This window comes from Corvus brachyrhynchos, unplaced genomic scaffold (genome assembly GCF_000691975.1).
Source record: "Corvus brachyrhynchos isolate BGI_N302 unplaced genomic scaffold, ASM69197v1 scaffold194, whole genome shotgun sequence".
Classification (NCBI taxonomy): Eukaryota; Metazoa; Chordata; class Aves; order Passeriformes; family Corvidae; genus Corvus; species Corvus brachyrhynchos.
In genome coordinates, this window is record NW_008237890.1 from 147,576 (window position 1) to 165,439 (window position 17,864).

The window sequence follows — 17,864 nt, forward strand, 5'->3', positions numbered from 1 at the left end:
TTTTAGAAAACCTCCAAACCAAGAAATTCTTTCATGCCAGAAGCATATCCTCAAACTCCTTTAAGTTTTTAGGATGATCTTGTGGTCCTTAAGCTAATAGTGAGCTTCACAGAAACTACAGAGAACAGAAACCTTCGTCTAATACTGAGGGAAGGCCTTATCACTGCCAGATTCTGGGTGTATCCTGAGCAAAGGGAAGAAAAGGTAGTGCCATACACCCTGAGACTGTCGCAAGAGAACATGACACAGCCATTAAATTATAACAGAGAGGCATTTATTAGCCATAAGAAAGAACTGAGATCTTTAACACTCAGTCCAAGACCATTTTCCACATGGGAACAAAGCAATAAAAGCACACACTATGCACAGCTACAGAAAACGCTGCAAACTGGGAAAGAGAGTAAATGAAAACAAAGGTGCAATTCTATAAATTTTATTTGCAGGATCTGTACATTACACAGGTAAGGAAACATTAATTACAGATCTATGAAATTCTGATGAAGCACAGCAGACCTAAAGTCCAAGAAATATGGTATTGCCACTGTTAGGAACATGTCAAAGGGTACATACTAAATCTGCAAGACGTCAGGAGTTGGGCTTGTCAGGCTCTCTTTGTCTAGACTTCTCTGTCTTAGCCTAGGGGTTTGTTCTAGCAGTGATTGCTGAACAATTAGATAAATGTTACTTATTCTGCTTCCATTTTAGCTTAGCTTTCTATGACTGTGTGGTATGAAATCTATAATTAAAATGCTGAGGCATTGTTCTGTCTAACAGACAATAATATCAAATAGCTATTCCATAGAGAATAAACAATCCATGATCCTAGATTAAAACTGTAGCAAAGAGGACCATAAGCTGGCATTACAGTATTCAAGAAGTATCCACTCTAGCAGAAACAGATCACATAAAACAAATTCAGATATACTATAGAAATGGAAACCAATGAATAACAAATAAGGTAGAGACTGTGCTAGAACATTAAAATAGCTGCAAGTGGACACACTGTGGATTGGCCCTCACCACCCATCATACATTGTCCACACGTAACACCTGTGCTAGTGGTAAATTGCTGTAACTCTCTGTAGCTCAGACTGGAGCCATTCATCTTAGTATGCATAAGGGTAGTAAAAGGAAAAGGATAATGCCAGAGAAAAAGGGATAGATACTAGTAACTACTAGGAAGATAACAACTTTACCTATATTGGTAATAATTACTTTATTTAACAGTTAAGATTTTGATTAGGGTAAAAGTAAATTCTTGGGTCTGCATAAATGGTGTGTTTTGCCAACATAAACCCCACAAATTGCTGTACAAAAAGTTGCTGAAGAATGTGGTTTAGATCCACCAGCAATAGCAATTCTTGTACAATCCCAGCAATTAAAGCCCTTTTTGCCCCATCAGAACGACCAGGTAAATGGCTACATTTTATTCATATGTTACAATTTGTACAAAGAAAGTTCATGTCTAGTATGCGGATCCAATTGACTTCTTAACACAAGTGCAGCAATAATAGTCTTAATAGATCCTGAACAGCCAGGTAAGCCTGTACATGCTATTGCAACAACAATGCACTTTAGTTTCAGGATAGAGCGACATGCTTGACAAGCAAAACTGTTGTTAACTAGAGACAAATGTAGATAACATAGTTCAAATATTCTCGTATCATACAACGTATGTGACAAGTTGTGGGCTACACCCCTTGTGTTATTATATTGCCTCCAATTATAATAAAACCAAATAACTTCTAAGCATAGACAAATCATGACATAAAATGCATGGAAAGGATTGTGTTATAAGAATACAACGGTTATACCTGACAAAGACTGTGAAATCTGACAAACTTCTTACTTTTATAATGCAAAGAATCAGGTAAGTTTTTCTTGATATATATTGTTAACTGCATCCTTCGTTGCTATTGTATTGATTTAAATCAATGCTAGTTTGCAAGTGCTGTGTTTTAAAATAAAGGATAATTCTTTTGCAGAATTGTAGAATGGCTTGGGTCGGAAGAGACCTTAAGGATCATCTAGTTCAATTCCCCCTGCCACGGGCAGGGACACCTTCTATTAGTCCAGGTTACTCAAAGCTCCATCCAGCCTGGTTTTGAACACTGACAGCGATGGGGCATCCACAACTTCTCTGGATGACCTGTGCCAGTGCCTCACCACCCTCTGAGCCAAGAATTTCTTCATATATTTGATCTAATCTAATCTAAAGCTCTCCTCTTTAGTTTAAAACCATTCCCCCTTTAGCCTACCACTACCTACATAAGAAGGCCCTCTCCCACCCTTTTTTAGGCTTTTAATTACTGATAGGTCACAATAAGGCTTTTCAGTCTGACCTCATAAGAGAGGTGCTCCAGCCCTCTGGTCATCTTCATAGCCCTCCTCTGGACCTGCTCTAAGAGGTCCATGTCTTTCTAATTGCTGAGGACCCCACAACTGGACACAGCACTGCAGGTGGGGTCTCATGAGAGCAGAGTGGAAGGGGGGGTCTTTTATCAGGCATGCTGTGACAATTTATTCGAGATTCCCATATGAATTAATATCTTCACCCTAACTATGGGTTGCAGACTTCTTATGCTATTGCTAGAGCAGTACTGTTGCTTGATAGATTATGGAAGAATCCTGTATTTGATTCTGAGTTAGAATTAAAATTTTGATTTATCATGATCATAAAATACGTCAAACATACAATCATAGAAAGACTACCCAAAATCTGGGGTATAAAAGCATATGGGAAATGTGCTTCACTATATATAGTTTTCAAAAAGTCTGAGTAGAAACACAGACTGGTCCATTCTCCATCAATGAAATTACTATCTTTAGAAAGGCTAACCTTCCTGTAAGTATTGAACAACAAATTGCCCATCTACTACATTGCTGCTCACAACAACATGGATAAAATCTTCTTTGTAGGAGGACAAAACAATCTAGATTTGGCTCACATGCTAAGAAGAGCTTTCTTCTTTTATATCCTATTTACTGATTTTGCAGAAACTGACAGAGGGATTCAGATATAGAAACACAATAAAATAATGGAAACCTGAAGGTTTATAAGCAGTCAGTCACATCTGCTTCTGTTTTTCCCTAGGACTGTAATAAGTAGTGTATTACACTTTTTATACACTGCCAAAAGTCCCAACAGCACACGTAAGAAGTTGAAAGTAATAAAAGAAAAGAGAAACTTGAAAAATAGCTTATTCAAGAATGACCTCTTTTGGAAGTTAACAGCAGACTATCATGATCACAATGACGTTATGCTGCTGTATGTGTAGATAGCATCACTGCCATTTGTAGCACAAGTCCAAAACACAGCCCTGTACTAGCTACTAGGAAGAAAATTAACCTATCCCAGACAAAATCAGTACAATAGGGAAGTCTAATGCATATTTAAAATACATTGTTTAGGATTTACAAGTGGGAAAAAAAGCAGAGAAGACAGTACATGAAAAATTAATAAATCAAAATGTGCTAGTAGAAATGACCAAAGAACACTGTCAAGTGTTAGCATCATATGTCTCTGATCCAAACAATATTACTCTTTTGAACTGCTTTTGGATTACCATCAATAAATAAGTACCTTTAGACAATCAAAAAGCTTTCTAAATTGTAATTCTTTGTAAAGCCAATTACAAAGCAAAAATGGTAAATGAAAAAAAACATGTTGAGAAGATCCTTTCCAACCAACAGTCTACTTTGAGGTTTGAGCCAGTTTCAAAGCTGGTGGTGCTCCAAGCCTGATATTTGACTAGATTATGTCCAGAAGCCACATGAAATCTGTATTTTTTCTTTAATCTTTCTTAGCTTGTGTATTGAAGAAAGAGACTTGATGATGGAAAAGCATGTTCAGGAAAGCAGGAAATGCACAATCATGTGCAAAAAAGGTGTTAAAGAAGCAGCAAAAAGAGACTGTTAATTTCCTTCCTCTGCCCTTCCTCATTCCTTTGGAAAAATAAACTGATCTCATTTTATGAAATACAGGCATGAAATTGCATTACTACTTTCCTTAGAGAATAACTACAGCTGCTGCACTTTTCTATCATTTGCCACTAGGATTGCAGCGAGGAAGACAGAAGGCCCTGCCTTTTGTCCTAAGGACAGAAGTCTTACAGTATGTCTTTCAGACAGAACTTACCCATGAACTAGAAGATACTTTTTCAAACAACACTATGCCATACAGGGTGGAACAAAAACAACCACATGAATTCTACTTACACAAAAGTTCTGCCTTAATAAAAACAGTGTGAATTCACAATTTCATCCAAAAAACCTATTCTGACACTAGAAGAACTGTAATTGAATATTTTTTCTTTCCAATTTTTAATATAAAGTAGTTGATAGAATTTAGTTGAAAATATACATTTAACTTCTCATTTTAATGAACATTAAAATTCAGATCATTTTCCAACTTACATAGCTCCATTAGTGTAGACTGTGTCACTTCCCTCCACATACTGAACCTGGGCTGGGTAGACATGCTGTACCTGTTGCACAGTCTGCACTTGCTGTACCTGAAAACAAGAAATCCAGAAGTTTGGGATATCATAAAGAAGTACCAATGCTCCAGTGCACCCAGTGGCTTCTAAACAACACAGAGTATCTCTGTTCTCAAAATTACTAAAGGTATATCACAGCACTGGCAAAGAAAATTACTGTTCTGACACAGTATTTGTGCTGTAAGTTTGGTAAACAGAGCCCTAATACTGAAGATGCACACTCACAAAGCATACATATCTTCAGTGCCAAAGACATAACTAACTGGAAAGCATAAGGATGAGATGAAGTGTAACTTTGCTTTGCACCAAGCTGCAGAATTACATTTACTACAGAAGAAAGTATCATTTGATTATATTTATGCTTTTTCTTATTCCACTTAAATAGTACAAGCCTTAAAATCATAGCTCAGATATGTTCCAGTAAGTTTAGAAATAAACATTCACAGTAACATGCTTTAGCTCTTGTTTAACTGGAGTTAAATTACGCTGATACAAGATCTTTTTTTGCAGTAGTGCTTTGACCCAGTGTACAATTATGGGCCAAACCCCATAGTCTGAGTAACTGCTTTCCCAGAATATTATCAGCTATTAAAAACTTCACCACAACCCGGTTTTACTTCCATGATCAAAACAACAAGAGGCAGTAAGGCATTAATTATCTTCACATATATTGCTAAGGACAGTTACTCATCAATTCCTTTGATTCATACACTATTGTAGGAATGTTTCAGGTTATGCAAATTTTCTCTCCAGTCTTAATTTTTTGTCTTCTGCCACAGTAAAGATGAAGACTTTCATCTTTTACACTTTCCATCTTTCAGAGAAGCCGTATTTTGGTCCAAGAGCAGTCTAGAACCTAAAACATGCAAAAGGGACTTACAGAGACTTCACAGATTGACGCAATTTTACCCAAGGAATTGAATCAAGAAAGTATCAATGCACTTATTTAGTAAATAGATATAACATTAAGTGACAATAATTTTTCTCATATTTATTGTTATAATGCTACTCCAATCTAATCCAGTTCGTTCTAAGGACTGCAAACACTATAATCCCAGATCAGTCTGGGTTTCATGCACTTGATGAACCCCCTTCAAGAGCTCTTTAAAAATATCCTAATCTAATACTTTCACCTGTGTTGTGTTTTAAAAAGTTCTGCAAATAAGCACGTTTCCTACTTTTTCATCATATTGACTCTGACTGTGAAACAAATAACCTAGATTTTCACAGAAACCTTCCCTTAGGTTGACATTAAAACCTAAAGTCTGAAAAAGAGACAAAACAGCCAAAGTTTAGAATGCAGCTATACTACCATGATGAAAAATCAGATGCTTCTGTCCATTAACAGCAATGAGACAGAACATGATGACTAAAATATCTATTACAATCCAAATTATTCTGACTTCCCACATGAATCATTACATAAATTGAGAAATACACCTAAAATACAATTTCTCACTTCAAAAAGTATACTTTGAAGATGTTTGCTTAATTATTAAGGTAAGGTGCAACTGTGTACATTTCATCTCCCAGCAATAATTAGTTATTTTACAGAAAGATTCAGTTCTCAAAGTCAACACAAAAAACTCGGATCAAAATTATGCACATTACTAACACCTTAGAAAATTCTTTGAATTAAAAAACATAAATAGCTGTATTGTGCAAACATCTCCAAAATTAAACTATTTCTATTTCCATCACTTTTGACTTCATAACTTAAATTAATTAAAGTTTCATGGAATGGGCTTGGATCCAAATCCACTGTAAGAAAGAAAGACCTGTAAGCTTGTCAGTAATTTGTACCTCTCAATATTCAGATCTGCCAAACTCTGACAAATGACCCATTCATGCAGTAATTGGCCAAAATATGTATGTGCTTTATTGTGAAACATATATGCAACTTACTGTGATATTTTTTAAGTTTAACTCTAGGCGTATTTCTTCCTTTTGGGTGAGTCAATTCTACAATCTTCAATCAATGGGAGAAGGGGAGTCATTGTTGATCAGTCTATTACAGAACACCAAACTGATCTACTTGACCTCTACTGCGAGAAAACATCTTGAAAACAGGCTTTGTTCTTAAAACCAGTAGCTTGTCACCTGACATGTAATGGATATGCCCCATTTTCTCTCAGTAGCACAGCTGGGGAAACACTGTGGAAATGATGCTGTTGTCAGTATGAATTCCATGTTCTCATCCAATTACTCCCAAAATGCACTTTGTTCCCTATTCACACACATTGAATATGGCTTAGTTCCTATTAAAAATAACCCACACTATTTTTCTATTAATAAAGGAGATGTGATTTTCTCCCTGTAACCTGCATATACTGATAAAATGGAACTCTGTATTGTGTACAAACACAGCACTAAAACAGAGAGGTCACATTCCCGTTCTATACAAGGCATTATATTCTCCCATTATTCTTGAATACAAGCTGCTGCCCATCTCAAAAACATCAAATTCTGCACAGTGCAAGACCTTTCCCGCAGAACTGAAATGATACTGCAGGGACAAGGTGTGTACAGTGCATCAACGTTTGCTGTCTATTGGACAGGAAACTGTAAAATTCCAATATGTGCTTATCTTCTAATTTGGAGTGAGAACAACGAAAAATTAATTTACCATGAAACAAAATACTAAGATCTCTTAAAATTAAAATTTTCATCGCTTAATTTCAACTTTCCAGCAGTTTTTATGAAAGTTCTTTACTAGCCTAATATGTAGTACTACTAGAAACTTCAGGACTGTTTATGCATAGAAAGTAACTTTTTAAAACCAACATTTAAGAATGGATATGCTACACTGCTATTAAAACATTTTATCTAGTTTTGAAAATCAAAATGTTCTTCCTTTAACACTGAAGTTCAATAAAAGAGGGCCACTGAATTAGTTTAATTTCTTTCCAATACAGTAATGAAAAAAGTTTACAAAAAAACTTACTTTGCTTCAGCTTCTCTGAAACTCAGTACTGCTACAGTTAAATTCAATATCCTGCCAAAGGAAGCTGTAGTCACCACATGGTATTGCAATGTACTAACAACTTTAGGGTGGAGAAGGTAAGAGGCAAATATTTTTCCTGTCAAGCTATGATAAATAAAATAAATAAGGAGCCTTTGGGATAGCCTTCTATTTGAAAATACTGCCATGCTGAAAATCTTTGTTATATGATATTTCCACTACTTTTATTTCCTATTTTACTTCCTTTTAAATATTTTCATGAGAATTAAATCTAGTGCCTCTGAAATTTCTTTTCAATCTTCAACAGAAAGAAATGAAATGTGTATATTTACTCTCTATGACCACAAAATTATTTGAGAGAAGTTGGTTATGAGGAAACAGAACACCAGGAAAATCTGTGGAAAATATGAAAAAATTTTTTCTCTTCACTTCTGTTTTATTTGTCTTTATCCTTTCACCATTTATTATGCTGTTAAAGGAGTGATATCAGCTAAGTCATGTAGTTTTTGAGGCAGAGCAGAAATTGTTGACTACTCTCCCAGTGTTTTCCAGAGACCTAAACCCAAATGGCCTTCCTGTATTAAAAAATACTTCATTAATTAATTGAAGTGGGCTGAAAATAGAAAACACAATAAAATATTTAGTAAAGAGCAAGTTCAAAGTACGCAAGTTCAAAATTTGTATGTTGTAGGGTGGACTGGTGAACTAGCCATGGTAATTTTCATTATTGTCTGGCTGGAAAACAGAAAATTAACAAACTCTTATAGGAATTTTTGACTTAAATAAGGTCAGACAGTAGATCTTTCAACTCTCTTGCTTCCATGACTCTAACCTGAAATAAAAAGCTGGAATAGGATTAGAATCAAGCAGCTGAAATGTTGCAGGACAACAAGGGGAGAATTTACTAGCTGAAGAAGAAGAAAAAAGCAAAAATAAATTATATTCTTAATCATACTACCTCAGAGGAACAAATGAGGGACTAAGCTATATTTTATCTATGAAACTTTGTCAACAAAAATAAAGTGCATAAAAGCATACTGAAATGCTGAAATTACACTGAAGCATAAAACAAAGTATAAGAAGTGAACTTTGATTTCCAATAAAAAGTGCTTCTGTTCAAAGTACTACTAAGCAAAGACTAGAACAACAGAGCAATATATATATATAAGGATTTTTAAATTCCATTTTAAAAAGAACATATAATTATCCACTGTGTCTTTGCAAACAGCTTGGATGTGCAACATTTTCTCTCCTTGGAGATAAAAATAATTTTTTTCCTTCATTAGTATGTATTACTTTTGGCAAGTAACATATAAATAGCACATGCTGTAATATTCTAAGCACATTCATATTTATATAATGGTTAATGTCAGCTCATGATTATGTGTTTCATATGCTAAACATGATTTTGCATTAAGAGCAATTTTGATTAGCAGAAGTCTGCAGCTCCAGTTAATGAATGATAGAATGCTTTGTGAAAGCAACGGCCACTGAGTACACTGACTATGAGGAATTGCTTTGCCCAACTTCAGACATATGAATACATTTTTATAAAATAGCCTATTTTTAGTTTTATTTCTCCAATTCTTCCATATTGCATGGCATAAACTACAAAGTGAGTTTAATTTTGAGTCCTTAGAAGCTTACTGCACTGTGCTGAAGACTGCCTCTTGAAAAAGCACTGATATATGAATGAAAAATCTCTGTATTCAAGGAAACAAAAGACTAAGATAATTCTTCAGGCTATTTAAACAGAATTTAATTATACTCCCACATTTTTGGTTTTACTGTTGTTGCTTTTTGCTTATTATTGCCCTCTATCCCATCTCAACAGTGACTTCTGCTATGTTGCATGAAACCAGCTGCCACTAGTGCCACTTTTACAAGAGGAAAAATCCAGGTTTTCATAAATGGTACCTGTATTGTTCCTATTCTTGGAGCATTAAAGCAGACTTTTAAGAGATTCCATATCAATAACAGCTATATGGAAATTAGGGATTTGTTTAGCTGAAAATATTAAACGTTAGTATTTTGTTGTTTGTTCAAAAGACAGGATGCCTGAGTACTAACACAGCTGAAGAGAGAAGGCTCTTAGTCTACCCTTCCACTTATTCAGCTTGCTCTTCTTCAGGGCAAAAATATTTCATTTTGAAAAAAATGTATGTTTTGTGTTCATAAAAGAAACATGATGTCATGAAATCAATCCCAAATTAATGCATTCACAAAATGTCATTTAAACATGGTGTATATACAGGAACAGAAACACAGCAAACAGAGACCTCCCCAGAAAAATGAAATTCTATACATTGCTTTAATATTCACTAAAAACAAATTCATCTAAAATTGCATTATTCACTAGAAAGCACTAATAAATTACAGCAAATCATAATATGGAAGTTTCAGCTTACATCAAATTGTTCTATGTACATGGACACTCATGCTACAGTATCCTTGAATTTAACAAAATCCCAGAAGTGTCCCATTGTTTTTAGCAACGTATATTCACAAGATAATATAATAAAATTTTGAATATTCACACATAATCTGGATACAGCTGAAATTAAGCACGTCCCTTATAAACCATAGGGAAAAAAAGAAACCATACTATTGCCTAAAACCTTCTCTCCAGCTTTCAACATTGGTAACTTTGAATGTGCAGAAATAATAAGGCCTCCCTCTGCCATCAAAGAATGTCTTTACTAAAATAACCAGTATAATGGCTCTTTCTCCTAATTTTTTTTAGGCAAATTGGCCCATTCCTACCAAATGCACATAGAGACAATATTAACTTTAGTCCAATGCAATCTATACACAGATAATTCCTCAGCACAGATGATCATCACACCTGCAATTTCCTCAACACAGCAATTGTTTTTATATTTGCTATTCCTTTTTTTTTTTTTAAACCCTACAGTTGAAATTACCTATCCCACCTACATTTTTCATCACGTTTCCTGCTGGCATACCATTTTCACATCTTCACTCTTCCCTTCATCCTCAGTACTTCCATAATCTAATTATCTCTCTACGCATATCTCCCATAGTGTTTCAATCACTGCAGTACTGTCTGCATTGGATTTCCCAATATTCTTATTGGATCTTCAATCTCTGATCCTTTCGATTTCCTTTCTCAAACATTATGCCAATTATACAGTCGGTGTTAAGAGTCAGTCAGAAAAGTATAATTTAGTATGTACACAGGGAAAAATAATCCAATATAATGATGGTGTATTCAATGCAAGGTGATACTCAGAAGTAGCAGTACTAAAGGAACATATGTAAAGGTGTTCAGGAACAGTTTTACACACTCAGGGCAACAAAAAGTACTGTTTGCTGTTCTCAATAAGGTATAATCAAAGAAGAAAAAAACCAGTCTGGTCCTTGGCTTCTATGTTTTGACACAAGTGTAACATTATTAAAGGACAACTACCATAAATTCAGAAAGATATAGACAGTTGGTGACAAAGATTAATGCATTATTTATGTGGGAAAACATGTTAAGGAAACTTCCCAGTCTGACCATTCATGAGACTCTCTGTCAGTGACACTCCCAATGCAGAGATTTCAACTGCTGGGCTGAGGCCCCTTCACAGTGGGCAGCCCCAGTAAACGAACAAGGAGCCTATTCTATCCTCGAAGTTTTCAAAAAGGTAGAAACTTTGCACAAACAAAGTTTACAAATGCTGAAGTCCTGGTCATTCTTCATTTTGCTCTAAGAATAGAACACAAATGCATAGAACCTAACCTTACAGTTCAATTAATACAATTACTAGAACTGCTATAAAGTGTCCTATATGGCACTAACTGGTTTCCAGTTTTCAGTCCCTCACACTGACCAATACTTCACAAATTCAGTATGCAATATTAGCCCATTGGATGTATATCCGATATGCTGAAAACAAGCAACCATGTAGCCCTAACAAACTGCCATCTTGTATCTGAAAAAGTAAAATACAGGAATAGCAAAGAACAAGTCATATAAACTACGTCTGTTAAACATCTGTCATGAAAGAAGATAAAAATCAAACAAATTATCCAGATTGTATTTCACAAAGAAAAAAAGTCTTTTACTCACAAACTTTACAAAAGTTATAGACAAAATCTCCTAGAAAGGTTAGCTAAGTTCAAGCATCATACTATAGAGCAATAGAACTACGAGGCATTACAAACTGAGTCTACACAGCAAGAAAAAGATATTAGTGAAATGTATGAGACTGTGAGACACATATATAAAAATGCACTGGAATTTAAGAACTCAACAAATGCTGAAGAGTTTAATTTAGAGAAAAGTGCTCCACCAGCACAGAAACAAATGGCACTATTTAATAAAATATGTCTAGTTCTCATATTACTGATTAGGAAAATGTGAAGTCAGTTTTGATGAAAAACAACATCAGATGTCATCCAGAATACCCATCACATGGACAGCTAATTTCTGTGTTTTCTGGAAAAATCCTGGACAGCCATCATGACTTTCACATTGAGTCCCCATTTTCTACCTCCACACTTTTCCTTTTTAGCACCCCATTTTCTTCTGCCACCATTTCCTCTAAAGCCCATGGGTGCTGCACAGGAGTAACCACCTCATGTAACAGAAGAGTGCACTGTGCTGACTGCTACACAAGTCTTCTTCCTTCCCTGGCAAATGTACATTATGAATTATTGATTGTCATACCATAAAAATCTTCATGACATTGTGCAGGGAGTGACACTCTGCGGGGAGTCAAGCCTAGAGGTGCAAAGGACAGTGCTTTTCATATTTACATTTGTATTGCACTTACTTGGACATCCAAATGGATGAAGAAATTATGTAGTCAATAACTTCAGAAACATATGCATTTTTTAAAGGAAAAAATGTAAATAGTAACATAAAGCAAACTTCTGTGAGCTACTGCATGAATTATATAATAAATAACAGTTAGAATCATGTATGAGTACTACCAGAGCTTGTCAGATGTTCTAGTTAAGGAACAGATCCTGAAAATAGCTTGCTTTTCTCTGGTTATTTTAATTTCAGCAAACTAAAATTGCTAAAAGTAGAGCAAAAGTTCCTTTAGCAGTCTTGCACAAAACCAAGTTCCTCATTATATTGTAAAGAACTATTATTTGGAATTTTTTTAAATCTCAAAATTAACAGCCACGTACCTGTTGCTGAACTGGTACTTGCTGTACTACCTGTGTGGGCACTGCTGCCTGGCCAGCCACAGATGTCTGTAAAGTCACAGTCGAACCTGTATCTGCCCCAGTCTCTGATGTCTGCATGGTGATCTCTGAGTAAAATTAAGACAAAAAATCAAAAGGTTAGTGCATAAATGTTTTTATTTTGTCACTTACATTAGCATACTATTTTGTCCTTTATCTCTGTTAATATTTTAAAATTAGCTAATACCAACCTTGTTATGAGCCCAAAGATTTTTTTCTCCCTACTAGCACACGAGTTTGTATAAACAGGGTTTTATATTACTTTTATCTTACTTATGTTTGAAATATCTTTTGTTTACATATGAAGAAACGTCACTTATCTGAGCTTTGTCACTTTAGGAATAATTCAGAAAAATCAGCAGCAGATCTTCTCTCAGCTCATAAATAACTGCTCAGCGTTCAAAACCATTTTTTTCTCTGGCTTACTGAATTACACTAAAGTCTCTATACAATAAAATTCAAAGCTGAACTTGAAGCAGGCCACAGAATGAAGGGCTCTACTCTGGAAAGCAAACTCTGAAAAGCATCTAATGAGTCATAGTGAAAAAACAACTCAAATAACATTCTTTAGTAGAAAGCATTAAAGCAATCACTGTATTTAAAATCTAATAAGAAACTTTTTGACACTAAAACCACATAGAAATACATAAACGGTAGAAAAGTACCTATGATCATGGCCCTGACATTCAAATGGAATGACAAAATTTGGGTAGAATAAAGAAATGGTTCAAGAATCAAGGAAAATGCCTGACATTAAGAAAACTTATCAGAAGGACAACCAAGAGTGACATCCCTTCATAGGAAACACATATTCTGAGTTGCAGAGTCCTCAATTTTGCACAGCCAAAATGACAATACAATTGACTGGTGACAAACCAAAATGAATTCAAAATTGTGAATCAGCCTTTTATTCCCCCCTTAAATTTCTTTTAAGCAGTGGATGATTAACCAGTGAAAATAATAAACAGAAGAGGCAGGTTCTTTTTCATCTTCAAAACAGAAGGCTGTATGTTTCTGTGAAGAACTACAGTGAACAAACGCAAATTACTAGTCTGTAAACCAAATGTTCTGTGAGAAATTTCACTGCCTTTAGTCACTATTAATCTGTATTAGCTACAGAATACTTTGGCAATCTGAGAACCACTGTCACTAAAAACGAGTAGCTTCATCATGCACAATAAAAGAGATTTATATGAAAAAAAATCTAATAGGTACTTTGAATGACCTATGCAAGTGATTTTTTTTCAATTTAACTCATGAGACCCAGATGGCTGACAGTGAAGAAACTGGACTTTAATGCCTACCACCACCACCACCACCAAATAACAAGCTCCCCTAAAAATCCTACAATATTTTTTGAAACAAAACCATAATAAAAAATTCAGGGACATGCCACTAGATAGCAGGAGAAATTAATTACTGTACCAAAAAAATTTCAGTGTTCTCCTTGTTTGACAACAGAACCAGCTGTCAACAGCAAACTTTCCTTTCAAGGCTGGGTTCCACAGCAGTTTAAGCTGATTTAAGGCTGGGTTTCTGCAGTTCCTCCCTCCAACTATCTCTAATTCACTTTGAATTCAAACGTAGCCACTGCAGAGCAGAAAACAGGTATATAAATATGGTATGAGGTCAGGCAATAGGGCCAGGACCTTGCCAGTTGGGACCATTCTTGGTTTAAACTCCAGGAAACCATGCCTATGGCACACCTGATTGATTTAAATGCTTCTTCCGAAATATTCAGAAAGACTGATAAATCCTTGAAATTTAAATTCTGATAAAGTCTGATTAATCAACAGACTCTCAAGAGTTTCATGTTAACTGAACCCTCTACTTTTAAGCAGTGGATGCACTTCAGGACCCAGCACACCTGACAAAAATCAGGATACAAAAGAAAATAATTCCCCTCTGCAGCTGGAAGGGAGGAGGTAGAGAATCAGGAATAAAGTTAAGCCTGGGAGGAAGTGGAGGGTGAGGGGAAAGTGTTTCGAAGATTTAGGCTTATTTCTTACTATCCTACCCTGATCTGATTGGCAATAAATTAAAATAATTTTCCTCAAGTCGAGTCTGTTTTGCCTGTTGTGGTAATTGGTGAGCGATCTTTCCCTGTTGTTATCTGAGCTTTTAGTTGTATTTTCTCTCCCTTGTCCAGCTGAGGACTGGAGTGATAGTGCTTTTGGTGAGCACCTGGCATTCAACCAGGACTGCTTCCATTGTTCTGGTTTAGGTCTCCATCCTAAATGCAAAGTTTTATTATAGTTCAGTACACTGTACAGATTTTTCCGTCTAGGTACCATACAATATGGTTTGATGGTTAACCTTAAGTATATTCCTATTTACTGGAAGTTTTTCTAGCATCACATCCGTGATGCAGTCAGTGTTATTCTTTTACACTGCATCAATATGGAGAACACAATTTTATAATAGTACTGGTTTTGGCTGGGGTAGAATTAACCTTCATTACAGTGGCTGGCATTGGGCTGTGTTTTGGATTTGTGCTGAACTCAGGGTTGATAACACAGAGATGTTTTTGCTGTTGCTGAGCAGGGCTTGCACAGAGCCGAGGCTGTTTCTGCTTTTGGTACTGCCACTGGGGAGGGCACTGGGGGTGCTTAGGAGCTTGGGAGGAGACAGAGCCTGGACAGGTGACCCCAACTGGCCAAAGGGATATTCCAGACCCTGTGGCACCATGCTCAGTGCTTAAAGTGGGGGATGAAGGAGGAAGGGGGGGACATTTGGAGGGATGTTGTTTGTCTTCCCTGTCACTGTTACGTGTGATGGGGCCCTGCTCTCCTGGAGATGGCCGAACACCTGCCGGCTCATGGGAAGCACTGAATTAATTCCATGTTTTCCCTTGCTTGTGCGTGTGGCTTTTGCTTTCCCTATTAAACTTTTTTTATCTCAACCCCTGAGCTCTCCAGCTTTTTATCCTTCTGACTCTCTCCTCAGTCTCGCTGGTGGGAGAGTGAGTGAGTGGCTGTGGGGGCTCTGCTGCTGTCTGGGATTAAAGCCACAAAAATAATCTAAATGAAGACTCTCCCATTTTTTCACTGACAGTCTATGTAAGCAAAGGAAGTGAATATTACAGCAGAAAAGACGTCATCCTTGCCTAATTGGACCGTCAGGTGTATGACAAGCAACAGATGAATGTTTGACAAGGCCCTTTTTATTCTGCCTAATTAAGCAGTTGGACACACCCGTCTGCTAATGGTATTGCTTTGTATAGCCAGCGCTTGTTGCACGATGTGACTGTAACAAGCTAAACAGGCCACATTCTGAAAGAAGACTAATTAACCCCTCCAAGTGGGAAAAGATACTGTCGGGACCCAGCTGCTGAACACAACAAAGTTAGTATTTCTTCAGCGTAATGGGCAGAATTTAGGCAAAGCTGCTATGCTGAAAATTACTCCTCTCCTATATATTCTGTGGAGTTTAATGTTGTCTGTTAAATTCCTAAAGATTTTTTTTTTATATAACCGAATTCTCAGTTGGAATCCTTCTGTTTTCTAGACTTGAAATATGAAGACAGAATGATTTAAGAGTCTAACTTGCTCTATTACTTATCAAATGAGATTGTTAAAATGTGTCAGATTACTGTTTATTTTGTTCCTGGACTACTTCACACTGAACTAATTTACTTTTTTAAGCAACCAGAGTTTGCAAAGTTTTGTTCAGCTACATATGCCTTATTGTCTAGATCAAATAATGTAGCAGGCTTTAATTCAATGCAGAAAATGAAAGCCTGTAATTTACTTTCAAGTGCAGGAGGAAATTTCTTTTTTCTCCTCCAGAAGCCTAAACAAAACATCACAGAAGGTAAACTGAACTAGATCTCGTAATCACATGCAGTAATGGCAGGCTTTTAATAGTCAGAATAAAAGGCTAATCTTAAGATCTTATCTATTTATAATGATGAATAGCCAATATACTAATTAAGAATTTGCAGCAACATAATGTGTTTCACAATAAAGGAAAACTTCTCAGAACATTAAGTTTCAACAATTAATACAGAATGCTTGGTTCCTGAACAAGAGTATAAATGGAAATAATTTTCAGTAATACACTAGTTTCACATAAGCATTCCTTTTCAATTTTTGTATAAACAAAAATTTTACGAATAATTGCCTTCATAATTGTGCGGTGTTAGCTACAAAGCAGAAAACAGATTACACAAGCTATTCACAGAGGAAGAACAGAATATTACAAATAGTTTCTAGATACTAACGTATTTTCATGTTAGAACCCCAGTTTCTTACTAAACACTGCTTGATTGTTTGTCATCTCCCAAGGTTTTTTTCAATACCAAAGTAGGCAGCTGAACTCTGCCTGATATTAGTACTAGATGCTAAATATTGCAGTTAGTAGTACAAATGTCTTTACTCTTTTTTTCAGCTTTTCACAGATTTATGGAGGAGTAATAGTTAACTGAGTGGCTCAGATAGAAGCAGTCTCTCTGGATTTAGGTATATACTTTCCAGTAATAAAACCCTGTAAAAGAGTAACAAACAGAAGGGTGAAATATAGAGATACACACTGGAAGGGACCTGTTCAAGTAGAAACTCCTGGCAATTCCTTCAAAAAAGTTCATAACATAAAAAGCATTGTCTTGACAATCAGTTTACTAAGTACCTAGGAACAGTACTAGTCAACAACAGTCATAATGAAATTCCATATTACCAGCAGACCACAGCACATGGCTGCTTAGACTGAATGACTACTTCATGACTCTCTCACTTTGATCTACCTAATTTTACCTTCAAAATCATCAAAATTGTATTCACTCTTGCAGGAAAATTAGTCAGTATTACACAGGAGCCCTACCCATCAGTACACACCAGCAACAAGATTACATTCACAAACAGGATAAAGCTTCTCAAAATTTTTGTTGTGAGAAAACTAGCAAACCATCAAACAATTACATTTATGTTATTCTAAAACTAAATTAGTTTGTCCACTAGAGATTCTGTGAGTAGAAGAGTCCAAGTGGTGTTTTCCTTCATCCTGGGTGAAAGGGTGTGAGGAAGAGGGCACTGATACTGCACATCAACACTTGGTTGTAGAACCGGAATTGGCAAACACGGCTTTGGTTTTTATGACCACAGGGCCTTCTCTGAGGTCAACAACAGCTTAGGAGAGATGGGATGCACCTCATTAATTGGGGCAGAGATATTTTTGGCAGCAGGATGTGATATGGGGAGGGAAAG

At 36.0% G+C, this 17,864-nt stretch overlaps 1 protein-coding gene across 2 annotated transcripts in view; it reads right to left on the minus strand.

Moving 5' to 3' along the window:
• RFX3 (regulatory factor X3) overlaps positions 1-17,864 on the minus strand; it is a 105,832-nt gene that overhangs the window by 45,410 nt on the left and 42,558 nt on the right. For both annotated transcript variants that reach the window (XM_008632542.2, XM_008632540.2), the window contains exons 2-3: positions 12,607-12,731; positions 4,417-4,514 (exon numbers count right to left, since the gene is read on the minus strand). In XM_008632542.2, coding sequence (XP_008630764.1) covers positions 4,417-4,514; positions 12,607-12,723 — 215 coding nt within the window. In that variant the 5' untranslated portion in view covers positions 12,724-12,731. The remainder of the gene's footprint in view (positions 1-4,416; positions 4,515-12,606; positions 12,732-17,864) is intronic.